The sequence below is a fragment of the Erpetoichthys calabaricus genome, chromosome 5 (genome assembly GCF_900747795.2).
Source record: "Erpetoichthys calabaricus chromosome 5, fErpCal1.3, whole genome shotgun sequence".
In the NCBI taxonomy this organism is placed as follows: domain Eukaryota; kingdom Metazoa; phylum Chordata; class Cladistia; order Polypteriformes; family Polypteridae; genus Erpetoichthys; species Erpetoichthys calabaricus.
Window position 1 is genome coordinate 244,057,909 of NC_041398.2, and position 21,307 is coordinate 244,079,215.

The window sequence follows — 21,307 nt, forward strand, 5'->3', positions numbered from 1 at the left end:
ATACCACAGCCGTCATGTAGCGCCTTTCAAAAGGGATCTACTACCGAGAGATGATCCAGATACATTTTAGCTGCTGTTAGTACTACTTACCTGTTGTGTTATACCACTTTTAAAAATGTAGTTTACCCGAAACCACTCCAGTAGTGCTCAATGTATCTTTACTTCTTAAAATGTTAATGTGTTACTGTTTAATAACTTATAGACTACATTTTATTTTTTTACCTTGCACTCAGTGAGTGAAGCCACTGGGTAATCAGCTAGTCTGCTATATTGAGCAACCTGGGATAGGTGAGGTTTATTTTTTTTTTTCTTTTCAGAAGAGCACAGCTCTTATGAAGGGCAAAAAATTTGTATAAATGTTTAACAGTACACTCTGGACTTGCTGGAGGTACAGTGCTCAACAAAATGTTTGGGACAAAAACCCATTTTTCTTTGATTTACTCCTCTACTACACAATTTAAAATTACAAAACAAACTATTCGAACTTGATTAAAATGCACATTGTAGACTTTCATTTAGGTCACAACATGTAGAAATGACAACACTTTTTTTCCTCCATTTCAGGGCACTATAATGTTTGGGACACAGCAATGGCAGGTCTATTAAAGCCGTCCTATTTAGTGCTTTATTGGATACTAGGGGGCTCCACCCCCTGCTCGCTTTGCTTGCCAACCCCTGGTGTTGGGTAACCCGAAATACATTGATGTATGTATGAGATATATTGGAGTGTAAAGGTGTAGATGACGAACAAAGGAAGTAAAGAACCCATAGCATGGCACATTAGAAAGATTTATTGGAATATTTCTTTATACACAACATTTGTAGTAAAGATGGTGTGTTGTCCTTGAATGAGTTTTCCTTGGTATGGAGTATCTATAACTTTAACTTTAATGTCAGATGAATGCCGAACTCTTGAGAAGGCTACATAAAGTTGTCCATGTCCAAATACAGGCTCAGAGAGGTATATGCCAACTCTGTCCATGGTTTGTCCTTGGGATTTGTTGATTGTCATAGCAAATGCAGGTTTAATGGGAAATTGGCGTCGTTTAAGCGTAAAAGGTAATTCCAGGTCAGAACTTGTAAGGTCAACTCTAGGAATCAAAAGAGTATTGTTAGAATGTGATCCTGTAAGTACTTTTGCTTCAATAACATTGTCTGTCATGGTCTTGATGACTAAACATGTACCGTTGCATAAACCTTGTTTAGTATTAAGGTTTCTTAATAGCATGACTATTGTCCCAATTTTAAGGTTAAGATTGTGTTGTGGTAATACGGCTGGGTTAATAGTGTTTAAATATTCTAAGGGGAAATTAAGATGCTCATTCTCGTCTTCAGAATCAACATTGTCAGCACTTAGAAAGAGGCGGCTTTCTCCAGGAAGTAATGCAATGACCTGGTTATTTATGCGATCAACGTCAATATTCTTTGGACATAATATAGCCTGTTGTGTTAATAGTGGTATCTGGTCTAATGTGATTGCTGTTCCAAACACCTCCGTCACTAAGTCATCGCAGATAAAGGCTTGAGGGATCTGAATAATATCTGGGTGAAGTCCATATGTATTGGTAAGGTTTCCATCTCCTAGTTGCAATAACCAATTGGTATATTCTGGATCTGGACATCGCATGTTTTGTACCAAATGTATTGTCTCAAAGTAATGCCAATTGTCTGCGTATTTCAAACTGGACTGAACAATAGCTGAACGCATGGCATGTGGAACAATAGCTAAGCACTGTCGAAAATCTCCTCCTAATAACAGTACTTTTCCTCCAAATGGAATATTATTATTCATTAACGTTTGTCGGCGCCTACGTTTATTTTTTTTATCCATGCGGGCTCGTTTTTGTATCTCCGTTAGTTGAGCTGGATCATTTTGAAGCCGTGACCGTGACTCCATTAGTTATCCGTTGTCTACCGTTAGTAATATGGATAATTGCACTTACTGTTAATACGGAGCGTTTTCTGTGGTTGTACTGTTAATAATGCATCACTGTAATGTGATTCACATATGCTATATGATTTGGATGTGTGAGGATGGCGTACGTTTAATACGGAGAGTTAGTTTATTCTTATTACCCGGACCATGCTGTGTAGTGTGGACGTTTAGTTCAGAAGCGCGTTGTAGGCGCCTGCGCCTTTCGTACTTTCTCGTGCCTTCCGTACTGTCTTTGTGGACCTTTGCGGACTCCGTAGTGTCTTCCGTTTGACTCTGGGGTGCAGTGCAGAATCCTCTTTTCTGTGTGGCTGTGTCGTTAGTCGTTGGCTATGGGCACGTTGTTGCTTCATGTCTTATTTACGTTAGTTGAGCTCTTTCGTTTTTGAGCCGTGACTCCTTCGTCCGCGGTGGATCAGACTTCACTTGCGGTTTATGAGACGCGCGCTGTACGTGCCTGCGCACTATGTCTCCTGGGTCCATCGCCGTGTACCTGCGTCCGTGCCTTCCGGTTTACCATTCTCGGTTAGTAATATGGATCCCTTGCATGCAATGAGTGCTTTAAGTAGCTTCTCTGGTGATGTTCTGCTAAACTTCTAATGTAGCCAGCGTCAGCTACTGCTTGTTTCAGGGGCTTATTCCCTTAAGTTTTCTCTTCAGTGTATGTAAGGCATACTCAGTTGAGTTGAAATTGAGTGACTGGCTTGTTTTCATTTTCTAAGTATCTGCACAGATATTTAACAGTTTTTTTCACCAAGAAGAAATGAATTAATTGTAAATAGTAGTAAATCTTTCCCAGTTGTTATTTCACATTTTATACTCTGTTTTCTGATGGGTGAGGGGTCTCCTTAAAGGCTTATTTTGGCTTGTAGTTGTGGCACATGGTGAATTATGCATGCAGTTAGCCATGTGGCAGATTGGCAGTGATCTAGTATGCATGTGTGAAAATTCTGAGCATGGCTGCTATAGCTTTGTGATTTAATGCTGGTCTTGACAAAGCATCATGGGGTTCTGGGAAAAAAAAAAAAGTTTGTCTAAGCCAGCCACACTGTGAATTTCCAGGAGAATATTTGGTGAACAAAGCGTAGCACAGGTCCGACATTTAAGATAATAAATGCTCATGCCTTTTATAGAGTCATATAAATAACATTTATTACAGACAACAGATAAATAGATAAAATGTGTCAAGGCTTCCGCTAGACCGTGAACACAAATGAACTTAGTAATGTGCATTAAATCCCACAAACCTCCAAAGAACTAGTGAAATAATATTAAAACATAAAAAAAAAGATCAACAAACAGTGCAACAACAACGCATAGCAATTCAATCCAACAATATTGTGAAAAGAGTAAAGAAAAATGTGATGAGCCCCATTGTATCTACAAAACAAAACTTACAATTAGTTAAAACACATTGACTCTTTAAAATATACGATAATTAAAACCTACCACATGAAAGTGAACATTTGAGGCACAGATATCGCTTCCTTACTGCAACACCCAGTTAGCCGTTGCTCTCCTCACACACCTGGCTTGTGACTGTTTCTAGGCCAATTTATATAGGTGGGTGAATTAGTTGATCCGTTAAAGAGACAACACCCACCTTATTCAACAGACCACCTGTACTGGACCACATCCATATTCATCAATCCTACAAAAGGAACCGGTAAATAGAGATTTTCCGCTGTAAAAAAAAAAAAAAAAACACTTGACCGAATTTTGCTGATCAGCACTAATTGCTATTACAAAAGAAAAGGCAGGTTCAGTCTGTACATTTGCTGAATTAAGATTTTATAATTTTTTCTAAAAGTTATTTCATTTATTTTGATGCTCTATGCTAATGAAAATGTATTAAAATACACATTTTATATGGAATGATGCCTCTGTGGCTAAGGATATCCGCTGGTATCTGTCGGTTCAAATCCCGTTACTGCCAGAAGGGATCATATTTTGTTGGATCCCTTAACCTGAAAATTTCTCCAAGGCACTGTTCAATGGCTGACCCTGCACTCTGACTCCCAAAGGTCATGTGAAAAGACAATTTCCCCTTAGGGATTAATAAAGTATATCATATAAAAAAAATGCAGGTACAAACTACATTTTTAGGTTTGTTGTAGTAAACAGGCAGTGTCACCTTACAGCTAAGGTGTGGTACTGTGAATGAAGGGATTTCTAGTTCAGTTGTCACTACTGACTTGCTGTGTGCTCCTTGTTTAACTGGTTTACTGGCTGTTTGTTTAAAAAAAAAAAAAAAATATATATATATATATATATATATGTTGCATAGTTTACTGTGAAATAATGCAAAGAGTACGCAACACGTGTTTCGCCCTCATTTGGGCTCATCAGGCATACACACTCTACTGCTCCCCTCTCGGGGATCGAACCTCGGAAGTCTGCGTCAGAGACGAAGCCCCTTTACGCTGCAGCCCGATGAGTCTGTCTCAGATTCGCACTAATAAATCGGTACCACACACGAACTATGATACTTAGCATGATGAAAAAATTCGCAAAATCAACGGAATGTTCAAGCAAATTATAGAAAAAAATCCGATCTAAATCCTTGAAGTAGTTCTCTTGTGAAAAGCGGACAGACGTACAAACGGGTCTAAAAAAAAACTGTAAGAAATTTCTCACTTGGACCACGAAATTTTTAAAACCGTTTCTTAACGAGCATCTATGGGCAAAGGGTTACATTCCAAATTTCAGGTCTCAAGTCCTCATGGTTCGGGAGATTTCGTGATGAGTGAGTCAGTGGTATTTGGCTTTTATTTGACAGCCTGGAGATCGGAGTAATGCTATGAATGTAATTACTCTGATCTCCAGGCTGTCAAATAAATGGACCACACGCCGTGGCGCAATGTAAAGGGGCTTCGCCTCTGACCTACGTGGTTCGATCCCTGCGACGGGATGCAGTGGAGTGTGTATGCCTGATGAGCCCAAATAAGGGGTCTGCAACCTGCCATGCCCTCTAAGTCATAGAAGGTTATATAGTTTTACTGTCAAATAATGCAAAGAGTATGCGACATGTGTGTCGCCCTTATTGTCACCTTAGTGTGTATTAGGCGTACACACTCCACTGCATCCCCTCGCTGGGATTTAACCTCGGACGTCAGCGTCAGAGGCGAAGCCCCTTTACGCTGCGCCACGGTGTGTGGTTTGTTTATTTGACAGCCTGGAGATCGGAGTAATTACATTCATTGCATTCGTAGTCTGAAACACGATCTGATTGTATGGGTGGTTGAACGTTTGCCGACTTGTAGACCAACCACATGTGTTGCCTGGTAGGTAACCATCCATACAATCAGATTGTGTGTGTATATGTGTGTGTGTATATATATATGTATATATATATATATATATATATATATATGAATATATATATATATATATATATATACACAGTGCATCCGGAAAATATTCACAGCGCATCACTTTTTCCACATTTTGTTATGTTACAGCCTTATTCCAAAATGGATTAAATTCATTTTTTTCCTCAGAATTCTACACACAACACCCCATAATGACAACATGAAAAAAGTTTACTTGAGGTTTTTGCAAATTTATTAAAAATAAAAAAACTGAGAAATCCCATGTACATAAGTATTCACAGCCTTTGCTCAATACTTTGTCGATGCACCTTTGGCAGCAATTCCAGCCTCAAGTCTTGTTGAATATGATGCCACAAGCTTGGCACACCTATCCTTGGCTAGTTTCGCCCATTCCTCTTTGCAGCACCTCTCAAGCTCCATCAGGTTGGATGGGAAGCGTCGGTGCACAGCCATTTTAAGATCTCTCCAGAGATGTTCAATTGGATTCAAGTCTGGGCTCTGGCTGAGCCACTCAAGGACATTCACAGAGTTGCCCTGAAGCCACTCCTTTGATATCTTGGTTGTGTGCTTAGGGTCGTTGTCCTGCTGAAAGATGAACCGTCGCCCCAGTCTGAGATCTAGAGCGCTCTGGAGCAGGTTTTCATCCAGAATCTCTCTGTACATTGCTGCAGTCATCTTTCCCTTTATCCTGACTAGTATCCCAGTCCTTGCTGCTGAAAAACATCCCCACAGCATGATGCTGCCACCACCATTCTTCACTGTAGGGATGGTATTGGCCTGGTGATGAGCGGTGCCTGGTTTCCTCCAAACGTGACGCCTGGCATTCACACTAAAGAGTCCAATCTTTGTCTCATCAGACCAGAGAATTTTCTTTCTCATGGTCTGAGAGTCCTTCAGATGCCTTTTGGCAAATTCCAGGCGGGCTGCCATGTGCCTTTTACTAAAGAGTGGCTTCCGTCTGGCCACTCTACCATGTAGGCCTGATTGGTGGATTGCTGCAGAGATGGTTGTCCTTCTGGAAGGTTCTCCTCTCTCCACAGAGGACCTCTGGAACTCTGACAGAGTGACCATCAGGTTCTTGGTCACCTCCCTGACTAAGGCCTTTCTCCCCCGATCGCTCAGTTTAGATGGACGGCCAGCTCTAGAAAGAGTCCTGATGGTTTCGAATTTCTTCCACTTACGGATGATGGAGGCCACTGTGCTTATTGGGACCTTCAAAGCAGCAGAAATTTTTCTCGGAGGTCTACAGACAATTCCTTTTGACTTCATGCTTGGTTTGTGCTCTGACATGAACTGTCAACTGTGGGACCTTATATAGACAGGTGTGTGCCTTTCCAAATCATGTCCAGTCAACTGAATTTACCACAGGTGGACTCCAATTAAGCTGCAGAAACATCTCAAGGATGATCAGGGGAAACAGGATGCACCTGAGCTCAATTTCAAGCTTCACGGCAAAGGCTGTGAATACTTATGTACATGTGCTTTCTCAATTTTTTTATTTTTAATAAATTTGCAAAAACCTATATATATATAAAATGCCTTTGTATAATCAATTAAGCTGTACTTATGTGCTTTTAATTTGTTTTCAAAGAATGTTTACTGTGGAAAGCTGCTAAGGAATACTATGAATGTTTGTTTAACAGAAGCATATATGTGAATATGCTGTCACTCAGTGTATTTGCAGTGGAAAACCTTATTTACAAGTAATGTTTTGTTTATTCCTAATGACTTTTATTTCATTTTATGCCATATTTGACTTTGATGACAGTCCATCACAGAAGTGTTTAACTGAGAATGTTTGAGAATATACTCTTCAGTATGACTAATAAGTTTTTGTTTTTTTTTTCTTTTTCTTCTACAGGACCTTTGAAGCCAGAGATAACAATCACATATATTGCAGTTTCTACCATATTTTTTAACAGTGGACTCTCATTAAAAACTGAGGTAGTGTGTTATGTATTTTTAATTCAATTTTTATAAAAGTGTGAACTTTATTGCTGCTGACAATGTTCATGGATCATGAGACAGATTATGGCTTTTGGTACGTACAGTGTGTGGTTTAGGTATAAAAGAACCTTCAGTGTGCAGTTAAGTATGCATAACCCCTCTCTAGATAATAGTTGTAAAGCCCAGGAGCGCGTACAGCTGCCCTAGCCCGACACAGACAGACAGGACACGACTTTGCCACACAGCACACTTATTATTTACAGTCGGGGAGCACTTTTCTTTCGCTCCTCTCTTCACATCACAGTCCTTTTCCTTTCCTTCTTCCTCTGCCTCCACTCCTCTCCCAGGAGAGCTTCACCCACTTCCTCCCGACTCTGGCTTTACGAATGGAGTGAGGTGGCTCCTTTTATTCAGTACCTGGGAGTGCTCCAGGTGGTTTAGTTGGATTACCTGGATTTACTCCCAGGTTTTATGGAATCCCAGTGAATGCCTATGCGGCCCATTATGGAGCCCAACAGCTGCACCAAACTGTAGCTCCTAGCATGCCCTGCAGGGAACCATGGTGCCACTGCCGCCCAGGAGGGCTTCCCTCTAGTGTCCCAGAGGAGGTATTGCCTCGGCAATCCTCTCTCCCGCTGTTCTTCCATTCCATTGGTGTCCCAGCCGGGTAATGGCTGAGGCTGCCTGTCACACAGTATAACAATAACTTTGTGCGCATTATGTTTTTTTTATTATCTGTGGTACTAATTCATTATTCTAGACAACCATACTATTACATCAAATAAGAAGGATGACTCACTTTCCACAAAAAGAACTAGATAGATAGATAGATAGATAGATACTTTATTAATCCCAAGGGGAAATTCACATACTCCAGCAGCACCTTACTGATACAAAAAACAATATTAAATTAAAGATTGATAATAATGCAGGTAAAAATAGACAATAACTTTATATAATGTTAATGTTTACCCCCCCGGGTGGAATTGAAGAGTCGCATAGTTTGGGGGAGGAACGATCTTCTCAGTCTGTCAGTGGAGCAGAACAGTGACAGCAGTCTGTCACTGAAGCTGCTCTTCTGTCTGGAGATGACACTGTTTAGTGGATGCAGTGGATTCTCCATGATTGATAGGAGCCTGCTGAGCGCCTGTCGCTCAGCCACAGATGTCAAACTGTCTAGCTCCATGCCAACAATAGAGCCTGCCTTCCTCACCAGTTTGTCCAGGCGTGAGGCGTCTTTCTTCTTAATGTTTCCTCCCCAGCACACCAGAAGAGGGCGCTCGCCACAATCGACTGATAGAACATCTGCAGCATCTTATTGCAGATGATGAAGGACGCCAGCCTTCTAAGAACGTATAACCGTCTCTGTCCTTTCTTACACAGAGCATCAGTATTGGCAGTCCAGTCTAATTTATTATCCAGGTATTTATAGGTCTGCACCATCTGCACACAGTCACCTCTGATGATCACGGGGTCCATGAGGGGTCTGGGCCTCCTAAAATCCACCACCAGCTCCTTGGTTTTGCTGGTGTTCAGTTGTAGGTGGTTTGAGTCTCACCATTTTCTGTTTTCTTTTAAACTTGTGTCTTTTGTTTCTCAACTTTTTTGCTGTGGTAACCCACTTTTTTCAATTTAAGTGTGTTCATAACCCATCAAGTGGAGATGGGGGGGGGGGGGGGGGGTTCCCATTGGCAAATCGAGGGAGATCATCAGAGTGGGGGATTTTGGGAACTGGTCCCCCTTGGTGAATTCAGTGCAGTCATCAGAGATTGGTCCCTGATTGTTAATTGAGCATGATTATTAGAGTTGTCCCGTTTGGAAATTCGAGTGTGATTGCTAGAGCAGGTGGGGGATCGAGCATGACTGTCATAGCAGTGACACACCACATGACAGTATATAAACAATAGCAACTCTCGACCCACCAGCAGCGGCATGTGAGCTAAAAATGGGTTGAGAAAAAAAATTTTAAGATGTTTTTATTACGTACAATTGGTTGTTTGTTAATACTTGAAAAGACTGTGGCCGTAAGTTTATTTAGCAACAATGAATGGGCCAAGGGCATGAAGTGTACATATAGAGTGGATTCAGAAAATGTTCAGACAACTTTACCTTCTGCACTCTTTACAGTGTTGTAGATGTAAATTTAAATGGATAAATTTGCCATTATGATTATTGAGCTTAAACTGATGGGGGGAAAATGGCAGAGTTAACAACATGTTTTTAGAAAGGTCTGCAAATGTATTAAAAATCAAAAACTGTCTTGAGATATTATATCAAAGTGCTTTTTACACTGTACACCATATATACATAAAATAGTATAAAAAGCTCAACAGTACCCTGTATATGTTTTTCCTTCAGCTGCTTAAACACTACAGCCTTTGTTAATCAATGTTTGTCCAATTTAAATGGGGCTCAATGAAAACATCCTTGTTTCTCTCATGAGTGCTGGGTTGGCAGTCCATCTGCTAACTCACTAATGTGTTTGGTGGCGACGAAGCAGGGAGAAATGTTGGGGTACCACCCTGGAAACCCCATGTAATCAAACTGAAAATAGAGTATCAAAAATGGGTGCTTAAGTGCATAACTCTAAAAGACACCAACTTAAGGTCAGTCTCGCAGGGTTTGATGTTATTTGCTGTCTTTCTTTCTGGTTTGTGTTTCTGGCTCTTTGCGGATTCAGGTGCAGGTCTGCAAAGAGATGTCATCTTTCCATGCTGCCACTTTATATCGGCAGTAAGGCATGGGACTTGTTCTGGAAGTCATAGTCGGGCGGAAGTGCCCTCACTGGGTGTCTTCTCTGGGCTGTGGAATAAAGAACAGGATATTGTTAGTAACAGTGCCCCCTGTCATCCAGGTGTGATATTGCTTACCTCAGTCAAGCTTGGCTGGGCACCCCCAGATGTGCATGTGTGCCACTTCTTAATGCTTAATGTTTTGTTTAGGAAGTAGAAACAACAACAGTTTTTTTCTTTATAGCCCAAAATCACTTAAGGAATGCCTTAATGGGCTTTAACAGGCCCTGCGTTTTGACAGCCCCCCAGCCTAGACTCCCTAAGGAGACAAGAAACCCCCCCCCCCCCCAAAAAAAAACAACCACCTTGTAGGGAAAAAATAGAAAGAAATCTTAAGAAAGGCAATTTAGAGAGAGACCCCCTTCCAGGTAGGTTGGGTGTGCGATGGGTGCCAAAAAATGGGGCCAATACAACACACAAACCAGAATACAAGTAATCCGTGTCTCAGAGCTAGATGGGCAATAGCCACTTCAGAAATATAATACAACTGTACAAATAACTTTGTTCTTGGACAGCACTCCTCACTAAGTGCAGGTGTAGAACTACGCAACACCCCTCAAGGCAAAATGCAAGAATAGATTATACCACTCACTAAATACAGAATTAACATATATTAAGCATGAAAAGTAGAAAGTAATGAACATAAATGAAAAACAACAACATTATAAGGTGCTGCAGATGTTTTATCAAACGGTTGTGGCGAGCACCCTTTTCTACGCAGTGGTGTGCTGGGGAGGCAGCATAAAGAAGAGGGACACCTCACGCCTGGACAAACTGGTGAGGAAGGCAGGCTCTCTTGTAGGCACGGAGCTGGACAGTTTGACATCCGTGGCGGAGCGACGGGCGCTGAGCAGGCTCCTGTCAATCATGGAGAATCCACTGCATCCACTGAACAGGATCATCTCCAGACAGAGGAGCAGCTTCAGCGACAGACTGCTGTCACCGTCCTGCTCCACTGACAGACTGAGGAGATCGTTCCTCCCCCACACTATGCGACTCCGGGTCAGCACTTCCGGGTCAGATAAAAACTCTTCTTTTCTTCAGCCCGGAAGTACTTAATTTCTTCCGTCCCTGTGACGAGGTAGTACCTCCGGGCTATAATAGAAACACTCGTGCCTCCCTGCAGCATCCTCTGGCAGCCCCCACGGTGTCCAGCAGGGCTGTGAAGCTGAACTCCATTGTCCATGATGCCCTGTGGGAATTCGGGGCACCTCCATGTTGTGGGGAGGAGTCCATCTAGCGGCCTGGGGTTGCTGGCCAGGATAAACTGCCGGCCATCTCTCACAATATATATACAGTTAGGTCCATAAATATTTGGACAGAGACAACTTTTTTCTAATTTTGGTTCTATACATTACCACAATGAATTTTAAATGAAACAACTCAAATGCAGTTGAAGTGCAGACTTTCAGCTTTAATTCAGTGGGGTGAACAAAATGATTGCATAAAAATGTGAGGCAACTAAATTAATTAATTAAACTAATTTTTTTAACATAATCCCTTCATTTCAGGGGCTCAAAAGTAATTTGACAAATGAAATAACTGGAAATAAAATGTTCATTTCCAATACTTGGTTGAAAACCCTTTGCTGGCAATGACAGCCTGAAGTCTTGAACTCCTGGACATCACCAGATGTTGGGTTTCCTCCTTCTTAATGCTCTGCCAGGCCTTTACTGCAGCGGCTTTCAGTTGCTGTTTGTTTGATAGATAGGTAGATAGATAGATAGATACTTTATTAATCCCAAGGGGAAATTCACATACTCCAGCAGCAGCATACTGATACAAAAAACAATATTAAAGATTGATAACAATGCAGGTAAAAACAGACAATAACTTTGTATAATGTTAACGTTTACCCCCCCGGGTGGAATTGAAGAGTCGCATAGTTTGGGGGAGGAACGATCTTCTCAGTCTGTCAGTGGAGCAGGACGGTTAAGGACAGTTTGTGGGCCTTTCTGTCTGAAGTTTAGTCTTCAACAAGTGAAATGCGTGCTCAGTTGGGCTAAGATCAGCTGACTGACTTGGCCATTCAAGAATTTTCCACTTCTTTGCTTTAATAAACTCCTGGTTTGCTTTGGCTGTATGTTTTGGGTCATTGTCCATCTGTATCATGAAACGCCACCCAATCAATTTGACTGCATTTAGCTGGATTTGAGCAGACAGTATGTCTCTGAACACCTCAAAATTCATTCGGCTGCTTCTGTCCTGTGTCACATCATCAATAAACACTAGTGTCCCAGTGCCACTGGCAGCCATGCACGCCCAAGCCATCACACTGCCTCCACCGTGTTTTACAGATGATGTGGTATGCTTTGGATAATGAGCTGTTCCACGCCTTCTCCTTACTTTTTTCTTGCCATCATTCTGGTTGAGTTTGATCTTGGTTTCATCTGTCCAAAGAATGTTTTTCCAGAACTGTGCTGGCTTTTTTAGATGTTCTTTAGCAAAGTCCAATCTAGCCTTTCTATTCTTGAGGCTTATGAGTGGCTTGCACCTTGCAGTTCACCCTCTGTATTTACTTTCATGCAGTCTTCTCTTTATGGTAGACTTACCATACTTACGCCCGCCTACCCCCTGGAGAGTGTTGTTCACTTGGTTGGCTGTTGTGAAGGGGTTTCTCTTCACCATGGAAATGATTCTGCGATCATCCACCACTGTTGTCTTCCGTGGACGTCCAGGTCTTTTTGCGTTGAGTTCACCAGTGCTTGCTTTCTTTCTCAGGATGCACCAAACTGTAGATTTTGCCACTCGTAATATTGTAGCAATTTCTTGGATGGCTTTTTTCTGTTTTCTCAGCTTAAGAATGGCTTCTTTCACCTGCATGGAGAGCTCCTTTGACCGCATGTTGTCTGTTCACAGCAAAATCTTCCACATGCAAGCACCACACCTCAAATCAAGTCCAGGCCTTTGATCTGTTTAATTGATAATGACATAAAGACGGACTTGCCCACACCTGCCCATGAAATAGCTTTTGAGTCAATTGTCCAATTACTTTTGAGCCCCTGAAATGAAGGGATTGTGTTAAAAAAATGCTTTAGTTGACTCGTATTTTTATGCAATCGTTTTATTCACCCCACTGAATTACAGCTGAAAGTCTGCACTTCAACTGCAACTGAGTTGTTTCATTTACAATTCATTGTGATAATGTACAGAACCAAAATTAGAAAAAAGTTGTCTCTGTCCAAATATTTATGGACCTAACTGTGTGTGTGTGTGTGTATATATATATATATATATATATATATATATATATATAACATGTATGTTTGTAGTTGGAGATCCACAAAGGGAGAGAATGAATCACGTATCATGAAGTAGTTTTTATTCCTGAGCTGTCAGCTTCTGCCAGGAGCCGTCATCAGAGGATAATGATTAGACATACAAGAATCAAAGGCAATACAGTGGACCCTTGACTTACGAACTCAATTCTTTCGCGAGGGCTGGTTGTAACTCAAGTTGGTTGTAAGTCAAGACTATTTTTCCCATAAGAAATAATGGAAATACCCATAATGCGTTCCAAACCTCCCACTGCAACACTTACTTAACCTTTTCATAATAAAAAAAGGGTTGTATAATGTGCAAAATTTACCAAAACACCAATAATTTTTCTAATGTACTAACCAAAAAGTAATAAAGTGCCTAGCCTACCAGAAACAACAATTTCATACTGTACTCACCATTTAAGTTGACATCTTTGGGCTGCAGGAAGGGAGGAGGATGATAATGAAACTGAAGGCTTTTTAAAGGCTTTCTTTAACTTGCGCTCAGGCATTTGCAATCATTTCAATAGCTTCTTTTGCGTTAATTTTAATCTCCTCCTGCCTACAAGTTATTCTGACGAGAATTTTTCTCAGCATTTCCTTGCGATGATACAAGGAACTGTTTCTGAACTCTTCTGAGACCCCCCCACTCCCCACTCCCCACTCAATGGGAACGACATCCTGAAGCGCGATTGCCGTGACTGTGGAAGCTTGCTTGTCCATTGCCAGGCAGGGATATCACATGCATATCACCCATTGATATCTTTTCTGTTTGCTTTGACTGAGAGACTCAGCACAGGTTTAAGCTGGCTGTTGCCCCAGCAACATACGGAGTTTGGACTTTGGCATGTCTTCTAGTTGGGGGAGGTCCCAAGAGAGTTTACAAACCTGACATTTATTGAATGAGTGCCGCATTAATAGGAATGTTTCTGTTTGTTTACAATCGCGCAAGCGGATACACGTGACCGCATTCAGGTCGTAACGCAAGATGTTGGTCGTAAATCAAAATAAAAATTTTGGTCGTAAATCAAGTTGTTCGCATGTCAAGCCGGTCGTATATCAAGGGTCGACTGTATATAGCAAAATGAGGTGGGGTTAGGAGGGTGTTGGTTGTAAAGTTTTATTTATTATGACGATGTTCTTCTTCTTAAGTTTACATATGCTGGGTTCATTATCCAAATGTCTGTTAATAGCGTTTTCATTTGATAGCCAAGATTCAGCCAGCTCTCTGGCACTATTAGTACTGGCCTTAAATCTTACTTGTACATTGTCCCAATTAAATGTATGTCCAGTTGAATTTGTGTGCGTATACATCAGTGAGTCATTCATTCTGACGGTGTTTTGGTGCTCCTGTATGTGTGTTGCGATTCTTTTTGACGTTTGTCCTATGCATACCGCTGGGCAAGAACTGCATGGAATGCTATAAACTGCGTTTTGTGTCTCTGCTGTTCATACGCAGAGTCTCTCCTTTATGATGTAAAGTTTGGAACACATAAACCCATGACGTGTCTTTGTTGAAAGTGAACCTCGTGAAGACATACGGTATTGATGTTTACCATCCCAACCCAACCCAACCTTGGCATTCTGACATGATTCAGAAGGTTTCCTGTTAAATTTTTAAGAACCGGGTGATGTCTAGCGAATGGTTCCATTTGAAATATGTTACAACTGTTTGGATTAGTCTTTGGCAATGCGGGTTCTTAGGTCTTAGAGCCACAAATGTGGTGTAGGATTCAACAGTTTTGGTACACAGAATCTTACAAGATGGTTTGTATGGTAACTTTTTGTATGTTCATTTAATTTTGTGTCTCCAAAGTAACTTTAGCAACTGTACATCATACAGCTGTAAAGTTTGGCCCATGTGTTAACTTCAAAGGAAGTGTAAGAGACCTGATTTTCGAATACAGCTCCTAAAGAGTTTATTGTAGTGGTTTGACACGGTCAGCCACTAGATCCTCCTTTTCACCCTTTCTGATCTTGGCATCACTATGACTACCCTCAGTGGTTGGAGTCCTACTTCTAAGGCAGATTCTACTTTGTGTCGTGGTAAGGAGAGATGTCAAGGGAAGCACAGGGGTGCCCAAAGGATTGGTGCTGGTTCCTTTCCTCTTTTCTCTGTACACCACCTCACTAGGCCCTATCATCCAGTTTCATGGCTTCTCACATCAGTATTATGCTAATGATAAACAGCTGTCGTCCCCTCTACATGACTACAATGTATCATCTGAATGTCTCACCTATATTTCAACGTGCAAGAACATTAGGACAATCTAGATGAGAATAGGCCATTCAGCCTAACAATGCTCGCCAGTCGTATCCACTTAATTCTTCCAAAATTAAATCAAGTATAGTCCATCGAAGAAGTCCATCTTCTTAGTCCATCTAAGGAGAAGCATCATCTTCAGGTAAACATGGCAATAGATAGACCTCCTTGTTATCCCAGCTTGCCCATCCATTCAGCACCTCATCTCTGCTGAGCTCGGCTCACTGTCACTGACATCCACCAAGTCAATACGCAACCTTTATGTGCAGACTAATGACAAGCTGTCCTTCACTGACCATGTTGCAACGGTCTGTTGTTTGTGCAGATATACTCTGCATAACATCTGCAAGATTAGGCCTTATCTGACCGAGCATTCAGCACAACTCCTAATCTAGGCATCGGTCGTGTCACATCTGGACCACCGCATTTCTCTGCTGGCAGGCATACCTGCATATGTTACTAATCCACTGCAGGTGATTCAAAAAACAGCAACGTCAAGGCAGGCGCATGTCATTCATCTTTTCAGTATGTTGCAAGCTGTGGCAGCAAATATTAAATCAAAATCCTTGATTCTTGCCTACAGAGCGTTTATTGGGACAGCACCTATATGTTTGTGAGATCTTGTGCTCCTCCCCGCCCACTCGGGTCTGCTAATGAATGTCATCTGGTGATACAAAATCTGCGTGACATCAAATCTCTATCCAGACTCTCTTCATATGTAGTTCCTTGTTGGTGGAACGAGCTGCCCACATTTATTCAAACTGCTGACTCCCTCAATCTGTTTAAGAAGAGGCTGAAGACTGTCTTGTTCTCTGAATTTCTAATTGATAATGGCATTGATACACTTCCTTGGTTACAAGAGCTTAACAGACTTGAGTTATGTTTTGAGCTCTTTACTTGTAATGGTCAATTTTGTAACCTTGTCCTGTCACACTTTTTCCAAAACAGTCCCCCAGAATGATGTTTACTTGATTATGTTCACGTCTTTAGCCTTATTCCAAAATGGATTAAATTCATTTTTTTCCTCAGAATTTCACACAACACCCCATAATGACAACGTGAAAAAAGTTTACTTGAGATTTTTGCAAATTTATTAAAAATAAAAAAACTGAGAAATCCCATGTACATAAGTATTCACAACCTTTGCTCAATACTTTGTCAATGCACCTTTGGCAGCAATTACTGCCTCAAGTCTTGTTGAATATGATGCCACAAGCTTGGCACACCTATCCTTGGCTAGTTTCGCCCATTCCTCTTTGCAGCACCTCTCAAGCTCCATCAGGTTGGATGGGAAGCGTCGGTGCACAGCCATTTTAAGATCGAGATGTTCAATCGGATTCAAGTCTGGGCTCTGGCTGGGCCACTCAAGGACATTCACAGAGTTGTCCTAAAGCCACTACTTTGATATCTTGGCTGTGTGCTTAGGGTCGTTGTCCTGCTGAAAGATGAACCGTCGCCCCAGTCTGAGGTCAAGAGCGCTCTGGAGCAGGTTTTCATCCAGGATATCTCTGTACATTTCTGAAGTCATCTTTCCCTTAATCCTGACTAGTCTCCCAGTCCCTGTCGCTGAAAAACATCCCCACAGCATGATGCTGCCACCACCATGTTTCACTGTAGGGATGGTATTGACCAGGTGATGAGTGGTGCCTGGTTTCCTCCAAACGTGATGCCTGGCATTCACACCAAAGAGTTCAATCTTTGTCTCATCACACCAGATAATTTTCTTTCTCATGGTCTTGAGAGTCCTTCATGTGCCTTTTGGCAAACTCCAGACGGGCTGCCATGTGCCTTTTACTAAGTAGTGGCTTTCGTCTGGCCACTCTACCATACAGGCCTGATTGGTGGATTACTGCAGAGATAGTTGTCCTTCTGGAAGGTTCTCCTCTCTCCACAGAGGACCTCTGGAGCTCTAACAGAGTGACCATCGGGTTCTTGGTCACCTCCCTGACTAAGGCCCTTCTCCCCTGATCGCTCAGTTTAGATGGCCAGCCAGCTCTAGGAAGAGTCCTGGTGGTTTCGAACTTCTTCCACTTACGGATGATGGAGGCCACTGTGCTCATTGGGACCTTCAAAGCAGCAGAAATTTTTCTGTAACCTTCCCCAGATTTGTGCCTCGAGACAATCCTGGTGCTTGGTTTGTGCTCTGACATGAACTGTTAACTGTGGGACCTTATATAGACAGGTGTGTGCCTTTCCAAATCATGTCCAGTCAACTGAATTTACCACTGGTGGACTCCAATGAAGCTGCAGAAACATCTCAAGGATGATCAGGGGAAACAGGATGCACCTGAGCTCAATTTTGAGCTTCATGGCAAAGGCTGTGAATACTTACGTACATGTGCTTTCTCAATTTTTTATTTTTAATAAATTTGCAAAAATCTCAAGTAAACTTTTTTCACTTTGTCATTTTGGGGTGTTGTGTGTAGAATTCTGAGGAAAAAATGAATTTAATCCATTTTGGAATAAGGCTGTAACATAACAACATGTGGAAAAAGTGATGCGCTGTGAATACTTTCCGGATGCACTGTAAATCACTTTGAATAAAGCTGTCTGCAGATAACAGATAAATGTAATAATTTAGTCACTCACTTGTGCAAAGTAAAGTGAAATTCTTTCTTACATGTCCGACCAATATACAGTACGTCACCATTCTCAGGGACCGTAATATTTAATAGTATACAGTGTATACCTTTTTAAACCTGCTTAATCCAATTTAATGTTTCAAGAAAAACCAGTAGCTTCATTGTATTTATTTTTTTATTCTAAATAAACTGCTTAGAATCTGTTCCAAATGTATATTGCAGGATGTTTAAAAGTTTTCTTTACTTAACATCCTGACTCCTAATGCAGCAGGTGAATTGAATTCAAAGGTTCAGTCTCTCATCGTGTGATCAGAATTGCTTTATTTATATGTATGGCGGCATGCATAGTTTGTGAGAGGCCAACAGTGTTTGGTTTGCATGCTGTGTATGCGCTGCTGTTAATGTAAATTGCAATCATTTGATGGTGGTCCCATTGCTTTCACATTTAGAGTAATGTGCCACTGCTCTCTTTTACAGGAGCTTACAAGTGCTTTGATGCATGTGAAGCTTCATCTGTTTGTCCAGACCTTCACACTCGTGTTTTTCCCTGCAGCAATATGGCTTTTCTTGAAAATCTTATCATTAACCACCATCAATGAATGGCTGCTTAAAGGGTATGTTTGCAAATTTTATTTTTTCAAATTAATCATTGTGTGTAATTATTATGTACAGTGCACCAAAAGTTCATGAACTTTCTGCTTTTTTGTGTGTTGTGCTCTGGTTTTTCTGCTTTTGTATGTGCTATAAGTAGAAAAGTAGGATGCCCCTTGTCTCTTTATTTACATACAGTCCTTTGCAAAATGTTTTTAATGTCACTCAATTAAATAAGTGAGTTTTTCAAAATTTTTATATATATATTTTACTCAAAGCCTATATAGTATAATAAAATAATACTGCATGCAAGTACAGTATATTAATGAATATTATGAGTCCTCAGATTAATGAAAGGCAGAGGTGCAATTCTGTGAAGACACTAGTGTTTCAGAGTGAACAAATATATAGTCTGCATACCTTTTCTGTGTAATTTTTATTTACTGATTTATTTTTTCCCATTGGAAAAAGTGCTGTCTGGCATCTGAAAAGCAATGGGATGAAAAGCAATTGTCCAATGTATACCTGCATGCCTTTGATAAGTCATCTATTAAAGCAAAGCATGTGTGACAAAAGATCAGGTATTGCTTATTCTACAAAGATATTGGAAAGTGGCCAGGACACATTTGTTGCTTCCCCTAGAAAAGATCCTAAATAATTGGATTTGAGTGACTTTTTTTTCAGACTAGCTGTTTTCTTGAATTTATTTCACACATATCTCCAATTGTGCAATAGTCACTCAGCCAATTTAAATGAGGAAAAGTCATCCCTCAGCTGTTTGGTATCATTGTGTGTCCAATAATTAATATGGACCACAGAAAGCAAAGGAGAGATTTGTTTGAGGAGATCAGAAAGAAAATGATAGACAAGCATGTTAAAGGCAAAGGCTAGAAAACCATCTCAAAAACAGCTTAATGTTTCTGTGACAACAGTTGTAAATATTATTAAGAAAGTTGAAGGTTCATGGGACTGTGGCCAACCTCCCTGGACGTAGCCACAAGAGGAAAATCAACCCCAGAATGAGCAGAAGGATAGTGAGAATGGTAGAGAAAAAGCAATGACAACTTCCAAAGAGATACAAGCTGAAGTCCAAAGTCAAAGTTCATCAGTGTTTGATTGCACCATCTGTTGCTTTTTGAGTGACAGTGGGCTCAATGGAAGAAGACCCAGGAGGACTCCACTGTTGAAAGAAAATCATAAAAATGGCAGACTAGAATTTATTACATTGCATATTGATAAGACACAATGCTTCTAGAAAAATTTCCTTATTACAGATGAGACAAACCTAGAGCTTTTTGGCAATGTCACATCAGCTCCATGTGCACAGACGAAAAAATGAAGCTTCTGAAGAAAAGACCACCATACCTACTGTGAAACGGAAGAGGCTTGGTTGTGTTTTGGGGCTGCTTTGATGCATCTGGCATGGTGTGCCTTGACTCTGTGCAGGGAACAATGAAATCTCAAGACTATCAAGACATTCTAAAGTGAAATGTACTGCCCAGTGTCAGAAAGCTCTGTTTCAGCTGCAGGCAGTAGATCTTCCAACAGGATAATGAGCCAAAACACACAGAAAAGAACCCAAGAATGGCTAAGAACAAAACATTGGACTATTCTGAAGTGGCCTTCTCGGAGCCCTGATTTGAATCCTATTGCACATCTATGGAAAGAACTGAAACATCCAGTCTGGCAAAGACCTCCTTCAAACCTGACACAGCTGGAGCTGTTTTTTCAGGACGAGTGGGCCAAATGACCTGTGGACAGGTGTACAGGTCTCATGGAGGGGTCCAGGAATCATTTGTGTGCAGTAACTACAAACTCTAAGATTGTACAACCAAATATTAGGTTAAGGGTGTCATCATTTTTGTCCATGTCATTTACATTTGTGTTCTTATTTGAAATATTTTGTTAAATCAAAACTCTAAAGCAAAGTTTGATTTTGGTTAAATTCGAAATAAACAATGATTGGTGCCATTTACTTTTGTCAGTTTCATGTTTTTTTTTTATTTTTGAGACAGTTGTGGGTTCTTCTTTTTTTAGTGGAGGGGTACCAACAAATTTGTCCACGTTGGTATGTGTGTATGTATCATATATATATATATATATATATATACACACATACACACACACTGCTCAAAAAAATTAAATGAACACTTACATCACACAACATATCATGGTGATTGAAATATTGAAGTGGAAAATCTTTACTGAATAATACTGTGTAATTTGTTGACTGATGTAAAAACGGTCAATGGAAACCAAATTCTAACAACCTATTGAGGGCTGATTGATTCAACATCACACCGAAAATCAAAGTCAAAAATTGAAGTCACAGGCTGATCCAACTTGTGTGAATTTCATCATGGCAACTCCTAATGTGACCCATGTACCTGTGTGCATTCCAGACAATGTCTAGGCATGGTCCTGATGAGATGGTGGATGGTGATCTGTGGAATCACCTCCCAGACCTGAATCAGGGCATTAGTGAGCTCCTGGACAGTCTGTAGCGCTACTTAGCAGAGTCTGATGCACTGATGCGTAATGTCCCAGAGGTTCTCAATTGGATTCAGATCTGGGGAACGTGCGGGCCAGTCAATGGCATCAATGCCT

The 21,307-nt window shown here is 41.0% G+C and overlaps 1 protein-coding gene across 2 annotated transcripts in view; it reads left to right on the forward strand.

Moving 5' to 3' along the window:
• The window catches only part of slc10a7 (solute carrier family 10 member 7), a 501,455-nt gene that overhangs the window by 18,937 nt on the left and 461,211 nt on the right, over positions 1-21,307 (forward strand). The window contains exons 2-3 of one of the 2 annotated variants that reach the window (XM_028802719.2): positions 7,127-7,209; positions 18,587-18,723. In XM_028802719.2, the coding sequence (XP_028658552.1) occupies positions 7,127-7,209; positions 18,587-18,723 (220 nt within the window). The remainder of the gene's footprint in view (positions 1-7,126; positions 7,210-18,586; positions 18,724-21,307) is intronic. The other variant, XM_028802720.2, reaches the window with a different exon arrangement.